General features: G+C 38.9%; 2 protein-coding genes across 5 annotated transcripts in view; one reads left to right on the top strand and one right to left on the bottom strand.

The window, feature by feature from the left end:
- Nucleotides 1-707, bottom strand: part of NCAPG (non-SMC condensin I complex subunit G) — a 39,316-nt gene extending 38,609 nt beyond the window's left edge. Inside the window, exon 1 of the mRNA XM_081303272.1 lies at nt 464-707. Coding sequence (XP_081159398.1) covers nt 464-574 — 111 coding nt within the window. The 5' untranslated portion in view covers nt 575-707. The remainder of the gene's footprint in view (nt 1-463) is intronic.
- Nucleotides 708-833: 126 nt separating this feature from the next.
- DCAF16 (DDB1 and CUL4 associated factor 16) lies at nt 834-12,169 on the top strand. Of its 4 annotated transcripts, none has more exons than XM_081303274.1 (4): nt 834-1,008; nt 8,214-8,254; nt 8,535-8,652; nt 8,987-12,169. In XM_081303274.1, exon 4 carries the CDS (start codon nt 9,589-9,591, stop codon nt 10,237-10,239), a length of 651 nt encoding a protein of 216 aa, XP_081159400.1. In that variant the 5' UTR covers nt 834-1,008; nt 8,214-8,254; nt 8,535-8,652; nt 8,987-9,588; the 3' UTR covers nt 10,240-12,169. The 4 variants fall into 4 exon arrangements, 3 of the variants coding, with proteins under 3 accessions (XP_081159400.1, XP_081159399.1, XP_081159401.1); XR_014023195.1 differs by lacking the exon at nt 8,214-8,254 and having other exon boundaries at nt 863-1,008; nt 8,987-9,336; nt 11,832-12,069; XM_081303273.1 differs by lacking the exon at nt 8,214-8,254.
- The last annotated feature ends 1,515 nt before the right edge of the window (nt 12,170-13,684 follow it).

The following is a 13,684-nucleotide window of genomic DNA, read 5'->3' as shown; positions in this document are numbered from 1 at the left end:
TTGCTCCCTAGGCTCCACTCAAAACACACAGTAAGGGAAGGGCTAAGTTCCGATGCCTAATGGGCATTTGATGACTGGTTCCAGCTTGGCGGTGGCAGGAGGTTGGGGCTTTTCTGCGAAACGACGGCAGAGCCACCGAGCCCACTCTGAGTACTGACGCTCGGTGCCTCGGCGCCTTCCAAGTTCACTGCAGGCTCAGGATTAATGGTCCACACCGCCCCGGAGATCGCAGGAGAGGAGGGAAGGGCCAGTGCAGAAAAGCCAGGGCGTGTCCCCGGGTGGACAGCGCCCCCGGCGACTCGGGCAAGTGGCCTGATCACTGTAATCCGCGGGTCACGACAGAGAATTCGGGGTGGAGGCAAGATGCATCAAGTCCGCAGAGCGACAGGAGGCCCTCGGGGAGGCTGGGCGGAGGAAGGTGGGGCGCGGCGCTCAGGCGCGGGCCGCTGGCAGGACAGCTTACCGTGCCGTAGGTGCGACTCAGCGCCACCACCAGTTTCGCCTGGTTCTGGTGAGGCTGCTGTGCCAGCCGAAAGGCTTCCTTAATCGGCAGCAGCCTCTTCTCCGCTCCCATGGCGCCTAGATGACTGCCGTCGGCTCCGAAACCCAGCAGTCTAGTCTCCACTGACTCCCGCAGGCCGGCCTCTGAGCTTCTAGGGCGTGGTTACCGCCAGAGCGTTCAAATAACTCCCGCGGGAAATTGAAACATCGCGAGAACGCCGCGAGCGCTTAGGATGCTTGAGCGGGAAGAAAGGAGTCCATCCACTAAGAGCCCCGCGACTTGGGCGCATGCGCCTAGGGTGTGTTTCCCCGCCCCCGTGTCCCCCGTTTTTCCCGGTAGGAAGTGGCGTTTCTAAGGACAGGAGGCGTTGGTTCGGCCGGAAGTGGTGCCGTCAGGGATGTCAAGCGGAGACTTGGTGCGACGTTCGGGACAGGGCTGGTGGCGCTAGGCGTTAGCGGACTCGCGTGGCTGGGCGTGAGGCGAGAAAGCAGAAAGGATCCTCCACGGTGAGAACAGGGAGTCAGCCGAGGGAACCGTCTCCGCTCCTGCGGCGGGGCACGGAACCCGAGGAGGGATGCGTGTGGAGGTGGAGGAGGGACCCGGCGTTGGCGAAGCCGGGGCGCGGCCGGCGCGCTCCGAGAAGCCAGCCGTCCCGAGTTCCCCGGATCCCGACACCCTGCGGCCCTTGTCCCGCCCTCTGTCCTGGCCTAGGGTGCCTGGCACTTGCCACGGCGAATGGAGGCGGGACCTGTGAGGAGGAGCAGCCCGGTGTAGTCGAGCTGCCGCTGGCTCCGCGCGTGCGAGCTTCTCTGGCGTCCTTCACAAACCTGCGGGAGCTCGGTGTAGTAAACAAAGGAGATCGCAGGGAGAGAGGTCTTCGGGGTCGTGGTTAAGAGAATGAAGTCTTTAAACCTTTTTTTTTTTTTTTAATGAAATGATCTCCAATAAAAAGGAATACCTCTGTTGAGGCTCAGGACATACCCCTCCAAAATATGTCACTAGAGAGTGCTTACTTGGCATATTTCTGGCTGTTATATTCTGAGAAACCGCAAATCAGGATTAGTTCTTAAAACTGTCTTTGTAAAGCATCCCCCATACATAACCTCTCCGCATCTTTCCTTAACTTATGGCACCACCTGCTTTCCTAAAAACCCCAAGCCTCTCTTCCTTCTGTAGTTCAAGATGCCTCAGTCATCTGACCCTTCTAGTCTCAGTGTCTTGTGAGTCTTCTGTGCCTGTGTACGTTATTAAATGTGCTTTTGTTGTTGTTGTTAATGTCTTTTTATCAGTTCCTAATCCAACCAAAGAACCTAGGACGACGGAAAGAAACATTTCTCCCCTACACCTCAGTAACCACTGCCAGGTGAAGAAATAGAAAGTTACAACAAAGTTGCCTGTACAACTTTAGAATTAACCTTTCCTGAAATAACAGATATTTTAAAATTTACTGTTAATTTTGATCATGCAAATTTTTATATATTAACCATATGAATAAATATCGCTGAATGAATAGACTGTAGTGATTTGGATGTTTTGAATGTTATACGAATAACTGGCTTTTGCAGTCAATATGATTTTTAAGTTTATTCATATTGATAATGTTAATAGTAACAATGTGCCAGAGACCATTAAATCATTACAAAAACCCCTGTAAGGTAATTTCAGTCTCCTTTAAGATGATGAAGCCAAGGCACAGACCAGCTGCCAAAGAATAATGTTCCTCTGCTTCATGTCCCTAATTCCTGAAACTTTGAAGTATTCAAGTGCTAGTTAAGTGAGTTGCCTGTAGTTTTGAAATTAACATGATGTCTAAATTTAAAGAAAAGAGAGGTATTCAAATTAATCAGAGTAAAAGCATAGAGGCCTAAAAATGCACAGATTATAAGGAGAGCATAGATAATCTCACTGTAACTAAAAGGCAGAATACTTAGAAAGCTGTGGTGAAAGAAACCTAGAAAAGGCATTAATTTTTTAACCAGGTATACTCAATTTTATTACAACATGTCATCAATATAAATGATTGAGATAACTTACATTTTTTTCTAAGTCTTTGAAATTGGGTACTATTTTACTGTAACCATATTTCAGGCACTGAGTAGGCCCATGGGGCTAGTGGTACAGGGCTAGTGGCTACAGTAGTGAACTGCACAGAACTCTTCCTTTACTTTAGGGGAACTAGTTCATATACCATTTTTTTTTTTTAATGTAACATTAACTGATAAACTAAACATTAGAACAAACTAATATTTGGCGACATTTTACTTATTTTGATGACTTTAATTGTACCCCTCTCTTTGTGTTTGGGTGCTTGCTACCTTTGTTATTTTGTAAAGTTTCTAATTGTATTATGTAGTACATTTTATTTGACTATCTCACCATCAATGAGAGACTTCATAATGTTTTGTTAGTTACTAAAGGATGAGGCATCTGGCCACCAGAGGTCAGCCTGTTTTCATTTTTTTTTTTTTTTTTATGATTAGTGCCATGCTTTTGTTCAGTATTTTTTGAAAATTATAATCTGAAAATGTTTTAAAGATGCTAGGTTAAATTTAAACATCACAGTCTTACCACTCTAAAGTTTACATGGGTTTTGCCTTGTTTTTAGTGCTGTGGAAGAGAACAAATAATAACAACTATGGGAATTTCTTCCTGTCCTTGGTAAAGTTAGTTTGACTAAAAAAATAACAAACACTAAGAAAAGATGTGTATTAAAGGTATCAATTACCAATATTTCTTTAAAGGTAAATTGTACTTGGAAATGTATAGAGTACATTCAGTTTTTTTTATTTCTTTATTAGTTACTCAAAACATTACAATGATCTTGACATATCATACATTTGATTCAAATGGGGTACGTAATCTTAATCTTGTGTACAGATTGCAGGATCACATTGATTATACAGCCACCTTTATACATAGGGTCATACTAGTGTCTATTGTATTGTGCTGCCCATCCTATCCCCCCCTCCCTCCCCCTCCCCTCTTTCTACCCAATCTACTGTGACACAGTTCTCTCTCTTTTCTTCCCCCTCACACCATCTTATATGTAATTTTGCATAACAATGAGGGTCTCCTACCATCTTCTGTGCAATTCCCCTTCTCTCTCCCATTCCCACGCACCTCTCGTCCCTATTTAATGGTAATCTTCTTCTCATGCTCTTCCTCCCTGCTCTGTTTTGAATCGTCCCCCTTATATCAAAGAAGACATTCTGCATTTGTTTTTTAGGGATTGGCTAGCTTCACTTAGCATAATCTGCTCTAATGCCATCCATTTCCCTGCAAATACCATGATTTTGTTGTTTTTTAGTGCTGAGTAATATTTCATTGTGTATAAATGCTACATTTTTTTATCCATTCATCTATTGAAGGGCATCTGGGTTGGTTCCACAGTCTAGCTATTGTGAATTGTGCTGCTATGAACATTGATGTAGCTGTATCCCTGTTGTATGCTCTTTTTAGGTCTTTAGGTCTTTAGTCCGAGAAGGAGAATAGCTGGGTCAAATGGTGGTTCCATTCCCAGCTTTCCAAGGAATCTCCATACTGCTTTCCAAACTGGCTGAACTAATTTGCAGTCCCACCAGCAATGTTAGAGTACATTCAGTTTTGATATGTGTTTTAGTCAGCTCTATCGTCACCATAATCAAAAGACCTGACAAGAATAGTTTGAAAAGAGGAAAAGTTTAGTTTGCACTCAAGGTTTCAGAGGTCTCAGTCCATAGGCAGCTGACTCCATAGCTCTAGGCCCAAGGTGAAGCAGCACATCAAGGCAGAATGGCATGACAGAGGAAAGCAGCTTAGGAAATGGTGATCAGAAAGCACAGATCTCAGCTCACCAGGGACAAAATTATAAATCCCCAAGGCATGCCCCACCTCCTCCAGCCATACCTTCCCTACCTTTCTACAATTATTGATATCAGTGGGTTAATGCACTGATTATGTTAAGGCTCTTATAACCCAATCATTTCGTCTCTAAATTTTCTTGCATTGTCTCACACATGAGCTTTTGGGGGAACACTTTGAATCAAACATAACATTCTGCCCCTGGCCCCTAGAAGCTCATGCACATCTCAGTGCAAAATATGTTTATAGTCTATTTTTTAAGGCTTAAGGATCAGCCATGCATGGTGGTGCAAACCTGTAATCCCAGTGGCTTGGGAGGCTGAGACAGAAGGATTGTGAGTTCAAAGCCAAACCCAGCAAAAGCAAGGTGCTAAGCAACTCAGTGAGACCCTCTCTCTAAATAAAATACAAAATAGGGCTGGGGATGTGGCTCAGTAGTCAGATGCCCCTGAGTTGAATCAGATACTAAAAGAAGGAGGAAAAAAAAAAAAAAAGAATCTTAACGATTCCATTGTCTTAACAGTTCCACCATTTCCCAAAAGTCTAAGTCCAAAGTCTCCTCTGAAACTCAAGACAAACTCTGAGCATGAGCCCTAGGAAAACTCAAAAGCAGGTTACATACATAGAACATATAATGGCATAGAATAAACAATGTGGAAAAATTTTGTACATGGACTGTTAGGGATAACAGTAATGGGTTCGTCGTTAGGTCTAGGATTTAGGTATGCCTTCACATAGACTTTTTCTGCCTTTTTGCTGATTTCAAAAGTGGAGTAACCCATTTTTTAGAATGTTTTGAGTAACAACTGAAATGTACCCAAATAATTTTATAGATGCAATCTGCTTGAAATGAAAACAGTAAAAATAAAAGCACGAAGAACAATTAAAACCCTTCTCTAGTCTCAATAAAGTTAAGACAACAGTATGTGACAGATGTTAATATTCATTTCAGATTGAACTAGGTAATAATACATACATTTAAAAGGTTTTTATACCCAGTGACCCAGGAAGCTGAGGCAGGAGGATCACAAGTTCAAAGCCAGTCTAAGCAACTTGGTGAGATCCTGTCTGAAAATGAAAACTAAAATGTGCTGGGGATGTGGCTCAGTAGTTAAGCACACCTGGGATCAATTCCCATTACCTCCCCCCCCCATAAAAAAAGTATTTATATTCATGTTTCTTAAAGTTATAAGGAGTTGCCTTTGTTTTGCTGTAGTAGCATCATATTTGTTGATCTTGCTCTTTAGGATTGTTTCTTGTATACTGTATTACTAGATCACCAAAATACAACTTGGGGGTTTTTCTCTCTCAAGAATAAAACAACATTTCTGTGGTTATTTACTTCAGATCCTAGTCATTCCCTCATTAATTTTTTTTTTTTTTTTTTTTTGAGATAGGGTTTCACTGAATTGCTGAGGATTTTGATAATTGTGCTGAGGATGGCCTCAAACTTGGGATACTCCTGCCTTAGCCTTCTGGGTTGTTGGAATTACAGGCATATACCACAGTACCTGACTTTTATTAATTCTTTCAAACAACATTTATTGAGCCCTTAATATATGCTAGACACTGTGCTGAGAACTGAAGCATATAAAAAAATTATTAATTAAAGCCATACCATATGACCATGTTAGCACAACTCAGTGTATTTGAAACTACAGATATTCACTGACTTTTATTTTGTATACTACCCCTTCAGAATAATACAAATGAGATCTTGATAATGTTTCTTGATTTTCTTTCATTTAGTACTATACCCTTAAAGTCCATCTGTGTTGTTACATATATTTCTAGCTATGCATATTTCTAATGTGCTTCTACTGCATTTTACCTATCCTCTCTAGTGATGAAAACTTAGAATTTATCTAATTCCTTATCACTGATAGAGCTTCAGAGTATATCCTAATGCTTGTTGGTCTTAAGGAAAATTTATTTGCCATATACCCAAAAGTAGAGTTGCTGGATCATGAGCTGTACAGTTAATTTGGCTAAGTATTACTGCCAGATTTCTTTTCAGAATGGTTATACCAATATACAATCCCACCAACAGTGCCACTTCCTACAGGGAACTCACTAACACTTTACGTTATCTAGCCTTCTAATTTTCACCAAACTAATAGCATAATGTTATCATATGATTAATCCATTTGGATTTTCTCTTCTGTTAACTGGATATTCTTGTCTTTTGCCCATTTTTTAAATTGAATTTGCTACTAGTTTGTTTTGTGTTTTTCCCCTCTTCTTCCTTTGCCATGCTAGAGATCAGACCCAGGGCCTCAAGTATGCTAGACAAGAACTCTACCACTGAGCTCTGGGCTAAAGCCCCAACCCTTTTTAAAAAATTAATTTGTAATTAATGTTGTCTTTGATATCTTTAGTTCACTCCAGGTATTATTGATTCTGGTGATTGAATTAATCATTGTTTGGTCCTGTGCTCTATGCTATTTTGTTTGTTTTCCCTGACTGTATTAGCTTTATGTCACCATGACCAAAATATCTTGACAATAACAACTTAAAAGAGGAAAGATTTTTGTGGGGGCGGGGGCACTACAGTTACAGAGGTTTCAGTATGTAGTTGGCCGGCATCCTTTCTTTGGGCCTGAAGTGAAGCATGAGGCAGAACATTATGTAGAAGAGTATAGCAGAAGGAAGCTGCTCAGTTCCTGGCAATCAGGAAGCAGAGGGACAGAGAGAATGGGCCAGAAACAAGATATAGTACCCATGGTATGTCCTACTGAACTACTTCCTCCAGCCCTGTCCCACCTGCCTGCAGTTTTCATCCTCTCCCAGTAGTCCATTCAGCTACCAGTGGATTAATCCACTGATGAGGTGAGAGCCCTTGTGTCATTTCCCAAAAGCCCACCTTTGAGCATTGCTGCGCAGACAATCAAGCCTTCAACACATGAAATTTTGGTAGAATTTTCAGATACAAACCATAACATCAGCCTCCAATCACAAAAGTATTCTCATCTATTATATTTGATTAACTATATGGTTTTACCATCCTCACTTAGGTTTTATCCTCCTATACACCTGGCATTATATAGGTGTACAGCTTTATTTTTCTTCATTTGAGCCACTTGTACCAATAAATGTGCTGAAATGCATCCATTTCCCCCTTGAATTTATGTACCACTCTTATACTGTATTCCCAAATTATATGTGACTGTGTTCTGTTTTATTGAATTATGTCTGATCTTACATTCCATCCTATTTTAATTTTTCAGATTTTTATAATTAATAGTTTGAAGATTAAGAACGCCCTTTACTAGCAGAAAGTTCTGTAGTGTTGAGGGAAGGGGTCTAGGAGGGATGAGGGGAAAAGGGGAAGTACTGAGGACTGAATTAGAGCAAATTATATTCCATGCTTTTGTAGTTACGTCAAATGATTCCTAATGTTATATATAAAACTAAAAAAAGAACTTAAAAAAAAAAAAAACCTTTTCTCCTCTGTTTACTGCTATGTGTGAAGTTTTATTCTTTCTATATAAACATTGAAGTTCATTTTATTAAGTTCCTCAAAATTTTGTCCAGAGTTGTATAAATTAAAGTTAGTATCTTTGTAGCATTTATTTATTTCATCTCCAAGAGCATGGAATGTTTCTATTTCTGTGTCTTACTTGGTCTTATATATTATTAACTAGTCCATATGTCCTTTATAAATTTGGAGACATTTGTTTTTCCTACTGTAAAATGTACTATATAATACATTTTCTTGTTAGTGTTGCTGATATTGAAATTAATAGTGTAAATTAATAGTTTTATTGATTCTTTTCCAATTCCTGCACCTGTCATTTATTTATAACATTAACTAGCATTTTCAGTACCATGTCAGACAGTATCATTCATACTCTGATTTCACTTTTTAAAGGAATATATCTCATTTGGGATCATATTTGCTTAAAGTTTTTGGTAAGTAAACTTTAATCTTTTTTTCCCTTTCACTTTTGGAAACTTAAATTTATAAATTTCTAAAGTTGAACTCTTCTTTCTTTCCCAGAAAAGCTCTACTTATAACATTCTTTTTATTTTCTTTAAGGTACTGTTAGATTATGTTAAGTAATAGAGTTTTAGAAAATGCATTGAGCCTATGCTTTTTATATTTCATATGTCTCTAGATTTGAAGTTAATTTTTTTATTCTCATAAAAGAAATTAGTCAGTTTTCATGCTGTTTTTCTTTTTCTGGAACAGCTTATGTAAGATTGTTCGTATGACTCAGTGTCTGAGACCACATCAAGAGTTCCAACATCTAGCAGCTCTATCACCAGGACAGACCCTCTAAAACTAATCCTAACAAGTACATCTAAAGGTAAAGAGATAAACTCTCAGTTTGGGCTTTGGGGCATAAGGGATCTGTTTTTTCAGAAGTAATTTTCTATGTGAGAACTGTATTCTTAAAAACAAACTGGACCAGTTTTGTTCCAACAAAGTATTAAAATGTCCCCAAGCTCTTTCCTAATTTTGTGATTATAAGAGTTCCCAACAGGAAAATCAGCCTAAGCCTATGACGTAGAGAGGAGAAAATCAACTAGGCTTTTTTGCTTAGCATTCATTTTCTTGGTTTTGTGTAAAGTTAGATGGGTGGTAATGTTACTTAGTGCCTTCAGACTTTAATATCAAGTCTCTAGTTTTCTCATTCACAGGTTAAGGCTACTTTTCCAGATAGTCCAACCACTAAGTCAGGAGTTTCCAAGGGCATTTACCTCACCTGTGGAAAACTTCAGATCCTTGCCTATCAGATGTTCTTGACAACTCATCCCATCATCCCCATTCTACATAAGTTGCCATACCAGCGGACAACCAAGACAACTGCTGAGCTTTCTATTACCAAGTAGATTTAAGGTCACTGCCAACAAAACAGAGTGGACAAAGTGTCTCTTGATAATATCACTACCCGTTGAAACTACGCCAAGAAAATCAGCATGCCTAGTTGAGGACACTTCTCTTCTTGGGTAGTCAGGATTTGAAGGAGATACTCTGACGTGTGCCACTGGTAAGTGACTAACAATTTTACTCTCTGAACTGGTCCTGAGACTAAGATGTCTACCTTGTAAGTGAAGAATATACATCATAATCTTGAAGAACTGCACAGTGGTGTAGGCCAGAGGCATACTCTGTGTGTATAATGGACTGACAAATTAATCTTGGTGAAAAGATTTGTCATCTTATTTCTGTTCGCCAGTGTTAGTCATTGTTCTGCTGGCTTAGATTGTTAACCTTTTTCTGGTTTCTTACTTTTTTCTTAATGGGTCCCAGAAATCCCTCTCCTGACCCTTTGTCAGAATCAGAAAGTGAGGAAGAAGAAAACATTAGCTACCTAAATGAGAGTTCTGGAGAAGAGTGGGATTCCTCAGAAGACGACGACCCCAAGGTGCCCAACCTAACACCTCTTGAGAGTCTTGCCTGGCAGGTTAAGTGCCTTTTAAAATATTCTACAACTTGGAAACCTTTAAATCCTAATTCCTGGTTGTATCATGCTAAACTCTTGGATCCAAGTACACCAGTTCATATACTTCGAGAGATAGGTCTAAGACTCTCCCATTGTTCCCATTGTGTCCCCAAACTGGAACCAATTCCTGAATGGCCCCCTTTAGCCTCTTGTGGAGTCCCACCTTTTCAAAAACCCCTTACAAGTTCCAGCAGGCTTTCTAGAGATCATGCCTCTTTAAATGGAGCACTGCAGTTTGCTACCAAACAGTTAAGCCGAACATTGAGCAGAGCTACTCCCATACCTGAATACTTAAAACAGAATCCTAATTCATGTGTTTCTGGTTGTTGCTGTGGCTGGCTAACTAAAACAGTAAAGGAAACCACCCGCACCGAACCCATCAACACTACTTATTCCTACACTGACTTCCAAAAGGCAGTTAACAAACTCCTAACTACTTCATTATAAAGATTACCATTCACCCTGATATGTCTGATGTTGCTATTTGAAGTGGGAGTCCAAAATTAATTACTACACAGGCTACAGCTGAGAAACAAATGCCTTCTCAACCAAATTGCCATGTCCTAACAAGCTAAAGCACCCAAGGGCCCTGTATTTCAGCTATACAAAATATGTGCGGTAAGCATACCTTCTGACAAACCCTAGAGATAAAATGAGAACTTCAGTAAAGAATTAGTCAAAAGAAAACATATTTTAAAAGCTAACTTGAATATTCTCCACAATTAGTATTCACCCTACTTCATTTTGTTCTGCCTGAATGTACTTGTTAGATGTCTGGTTATTAATGGATAGGAAAAAATAAACCATCACCCTTTTGTTACTGAATCAACAGAACAGACTGGTGGGATTCAACCATCAGAAAGCAAGAAATTAGCTACCCCCACTAAAATCTTTTCAAGTATGATCTTCTCAACATTCATTTCTACAGCAGTAGTTAAAGTGAGTAATTACATGAGCGAAAATGATAGGAATGTGGATTTCTCTCTCAGATTTTATATCGATATACGTTTTGGGGTTCCTGTTTTTTATGGGGAGTGTATTTTCAAAATTACCCTACGAACTCTAAACCTATTAAGGTATCTGCATTTACAACTTGAACATTCTATATCATAGGCTTTTACCAGGCTTTCTGTGGCTAAACTGGCCCATAATATCATCCCTTGAATTATAACAGTCCACTATTCTGTAGGGAGTATGTTTCCTGGATCTTGGCACTCAGACTTTTGTCATGCGCAAATAAAATATATTCAAAAAAGATAAAAAGGATTAAGAGAGAATATGGTTTTACTATCAACTGGTAAAAGATTAAAACATTTCAACTGTATTACATTTCATGGAGCAGATATTTATGCCCTTTCCGCATCCATTGCAAACATTTCAAAAACCCTTCTAATATTAATGAATCAGCCTAACACATCTGAAATTAAGCATTTTAGCAGCATTTTTTAAGTAGATTAACTTCTGATTTTCTTCTGACTGAATAAGGAAGAGTATATGCCTTTGAGTACAATGCCTATGATTCTACTATGAGCCAAAACATAGAAATCAACAAAAATAAAATGCATGAGACCATTAAATTTTTTGACATATCCTACAATAAAAAGTGAAATTTGTGTGTCATTGTGGATAACTGGGCATCTAAAGGGAATCATAAAACATATTGTTAAAAATGTATCATATATTCTCTTTATTTTAGTTTTGCTTTTTCTTGTTCTCCATAATTGCTATGTACAAGGTTGAATAAAAAAAAAAAGCAGTGATGCAATCACAAATTTTGTAAATATATAAAAGCTTAAGGAGAGCGAACAATGTTTATAACCTAATAAGTATTTCTACTGAGCTTTAGTTATCCTGTCTTAAGGGGGAAAATAAGAGTATTATAGTAAGTAGGGGAAAAAAAAAACTTGTTCATGGTATTTGTTGACCTGGACCTATATCATACTGTTAGTATAACTGAATGTATCAGAAACTGTTCCTATATAGATGTTCTGTGAAATTGGTTTTTAAAACGTTACAAAATCTGTTTTCCTTTTTTTTAGGGGTAAAGATTGGAGGAGGTAGGAAAGAAATCTGAAAATTAAAATGTATTGTTTATGTATCCATAACATGTTCGTGTGTGTATGTGTGTGTGTGTGTGTGTGTAAAAGTGCCTTGCTTGTGAATGCATTTTTGCTATTCACTCCAAAAAGGAAGCCTTTTTCCACCTTGGCAGCTGAATAAACAAACATCTTTGTACATGCGGAACAGAGTATGGTCATTTATCCTCCACAAATGAAATGTATCCTGCTTGGCATAAGGCATATTCAACATTAAATAAGTATTGAATGTAGTTAGTAGACAGATTTATCTATGTCTATATAGTATCTGACAAGGTGTCTTGGCATCTTTAGAGAAGAACACACTTGAAGAAGAAAACATCTGATTCAGGCAAGACTCAAATTTGAACTCATTTGTTTCTTTATTTTAAGTAATCCCAGGTTGTACAAAATAATAAGTACCTGAATAAGCCTTAAGCCTTTGCTTCCTTTTATGTGTCAGATTTGACGTTGGAGACAAATGTACCACTTTTACATTCTCCGTGTGGGCCTCTGATTGAATGTAGTCACCATAATTAGGGTAAAGAAAGACAAATTTTTCACTCTTTATAGTAATAGTTATCAAAGAAGAGAGGAAACAGGGTTTCTAAACCAGTGAATGTTAATAAATTATTTAAAGGTGTTTTCTCTCTCAGTGCAGAGGCAACCTTTATGTTGAAGTAGTCCAGATACCTTGAACTTTGTCTTTTGGTCCCATCTGCTTCCTAAGAAAGTGTGTGTGGGGGGGGGGGGATCATGCATGGCGGGAGGGAGACAGATGGTAGGTCTTCTCCAAGGGATTTTTCTCTTGGGAAAACTGTTCTGATATTAGATTGTTGAGTATTTAAGGATCTTAGAAGTCTCTTGGGTTATTTTCTTACTGACACATAAATTGTCTTAATATGTTTGATAACTAGCTTTCTACTTTTTGCTCCAGTGTTAGAGAATGAAATGTCTTTTAGAGCATACCATTAGTTTTTAAAATATCTTATAAGAAATATAGTGACTACTATTATTAAGGAGTGCCTACTATGGACTAGACACTGGGAATGCAAAATATATGAACCAACATACATCATTCCATGCCATTTCTCTGGGGTCCCACTAAGAAGCCTAAGCCCCTAATCCATAAACAGGCCCTTCAAATATTTGAAAATGGCTTATGGTTGGAGATCACATGAAGAAATTAAATGGAGCAGCCATCCAAGTGTCATGGAGATTTCATGTGTCAACAAATCAGCTCCACAAGGAATAGGCAAAAGAAGCAATAAAATGCAGATTTAAACTGTATATGCCAAGTACACAAAGCAAAAACACACAAATATCAGGCTAGAAGCATTTTGCTTAGGTGGCTAGGGTATATGGAAAAGTCTGGATAAACTCAGAACTCATGGAACAACTTTGTATATACTTTTGGCATAGTGGTGCACCACGGAATAGTGTCAGTTATACTTAGGGAAACTAAGGGAGCTACATGAACAGGCATCAGCTAACTGGTATTTTTTGTGGGTCAACTTGTTGCCAAAAGAAAATGCTTGCATCTTTGGCAATTTCAATAATGGCTACATGTTCAAGTCTGATAATTTTAAGTCGTCTGCTGAGCTCTTCCTTTTGATTGACTGGCACGAAGCTTATCTACTCAGGAGCAAGATAAGTAAAGGGACAGGACAAAGATATCTGACACTTGCCAGATAGAAGTGACCAGCACTCCTCAATGTGGGAAATGAATGCCTGATTTTTATTTATCTTTTTTTTCATTTGCACAAGAAGTTTTCTTTTTTTAAGGGCAGGTTTCTTTTTTTATTGGTTGTTCAAAA

The sequence above is a fragment of the Spermophilus citellus genome (genome assembly GCF_964194105.1).
Source record: "Spermophilus citellus genome assembly, chromosome: 8".
NCBI classification, from domain to species: Eukaryota; Metazoa; Chordata; class Mammalia; order Rodentia; family Sciuridae; genus Spermophilus; species Spermophilus citellus.
Note: the sequence above shows the minus strand (reverse complement) of the source record. Positions and strands in the feature narration are given on the sequence as shown.

Bases quoted from the DNA above. Each gene is read 5' to 3' on its own strand.
- DCAF16 (XM_081303273.1), top strand. From the start codon at position 9,589: ATGGGTCCCAGAAATCCCTCTCCTGACCCTTTGTCAGAATCAGAAAGT.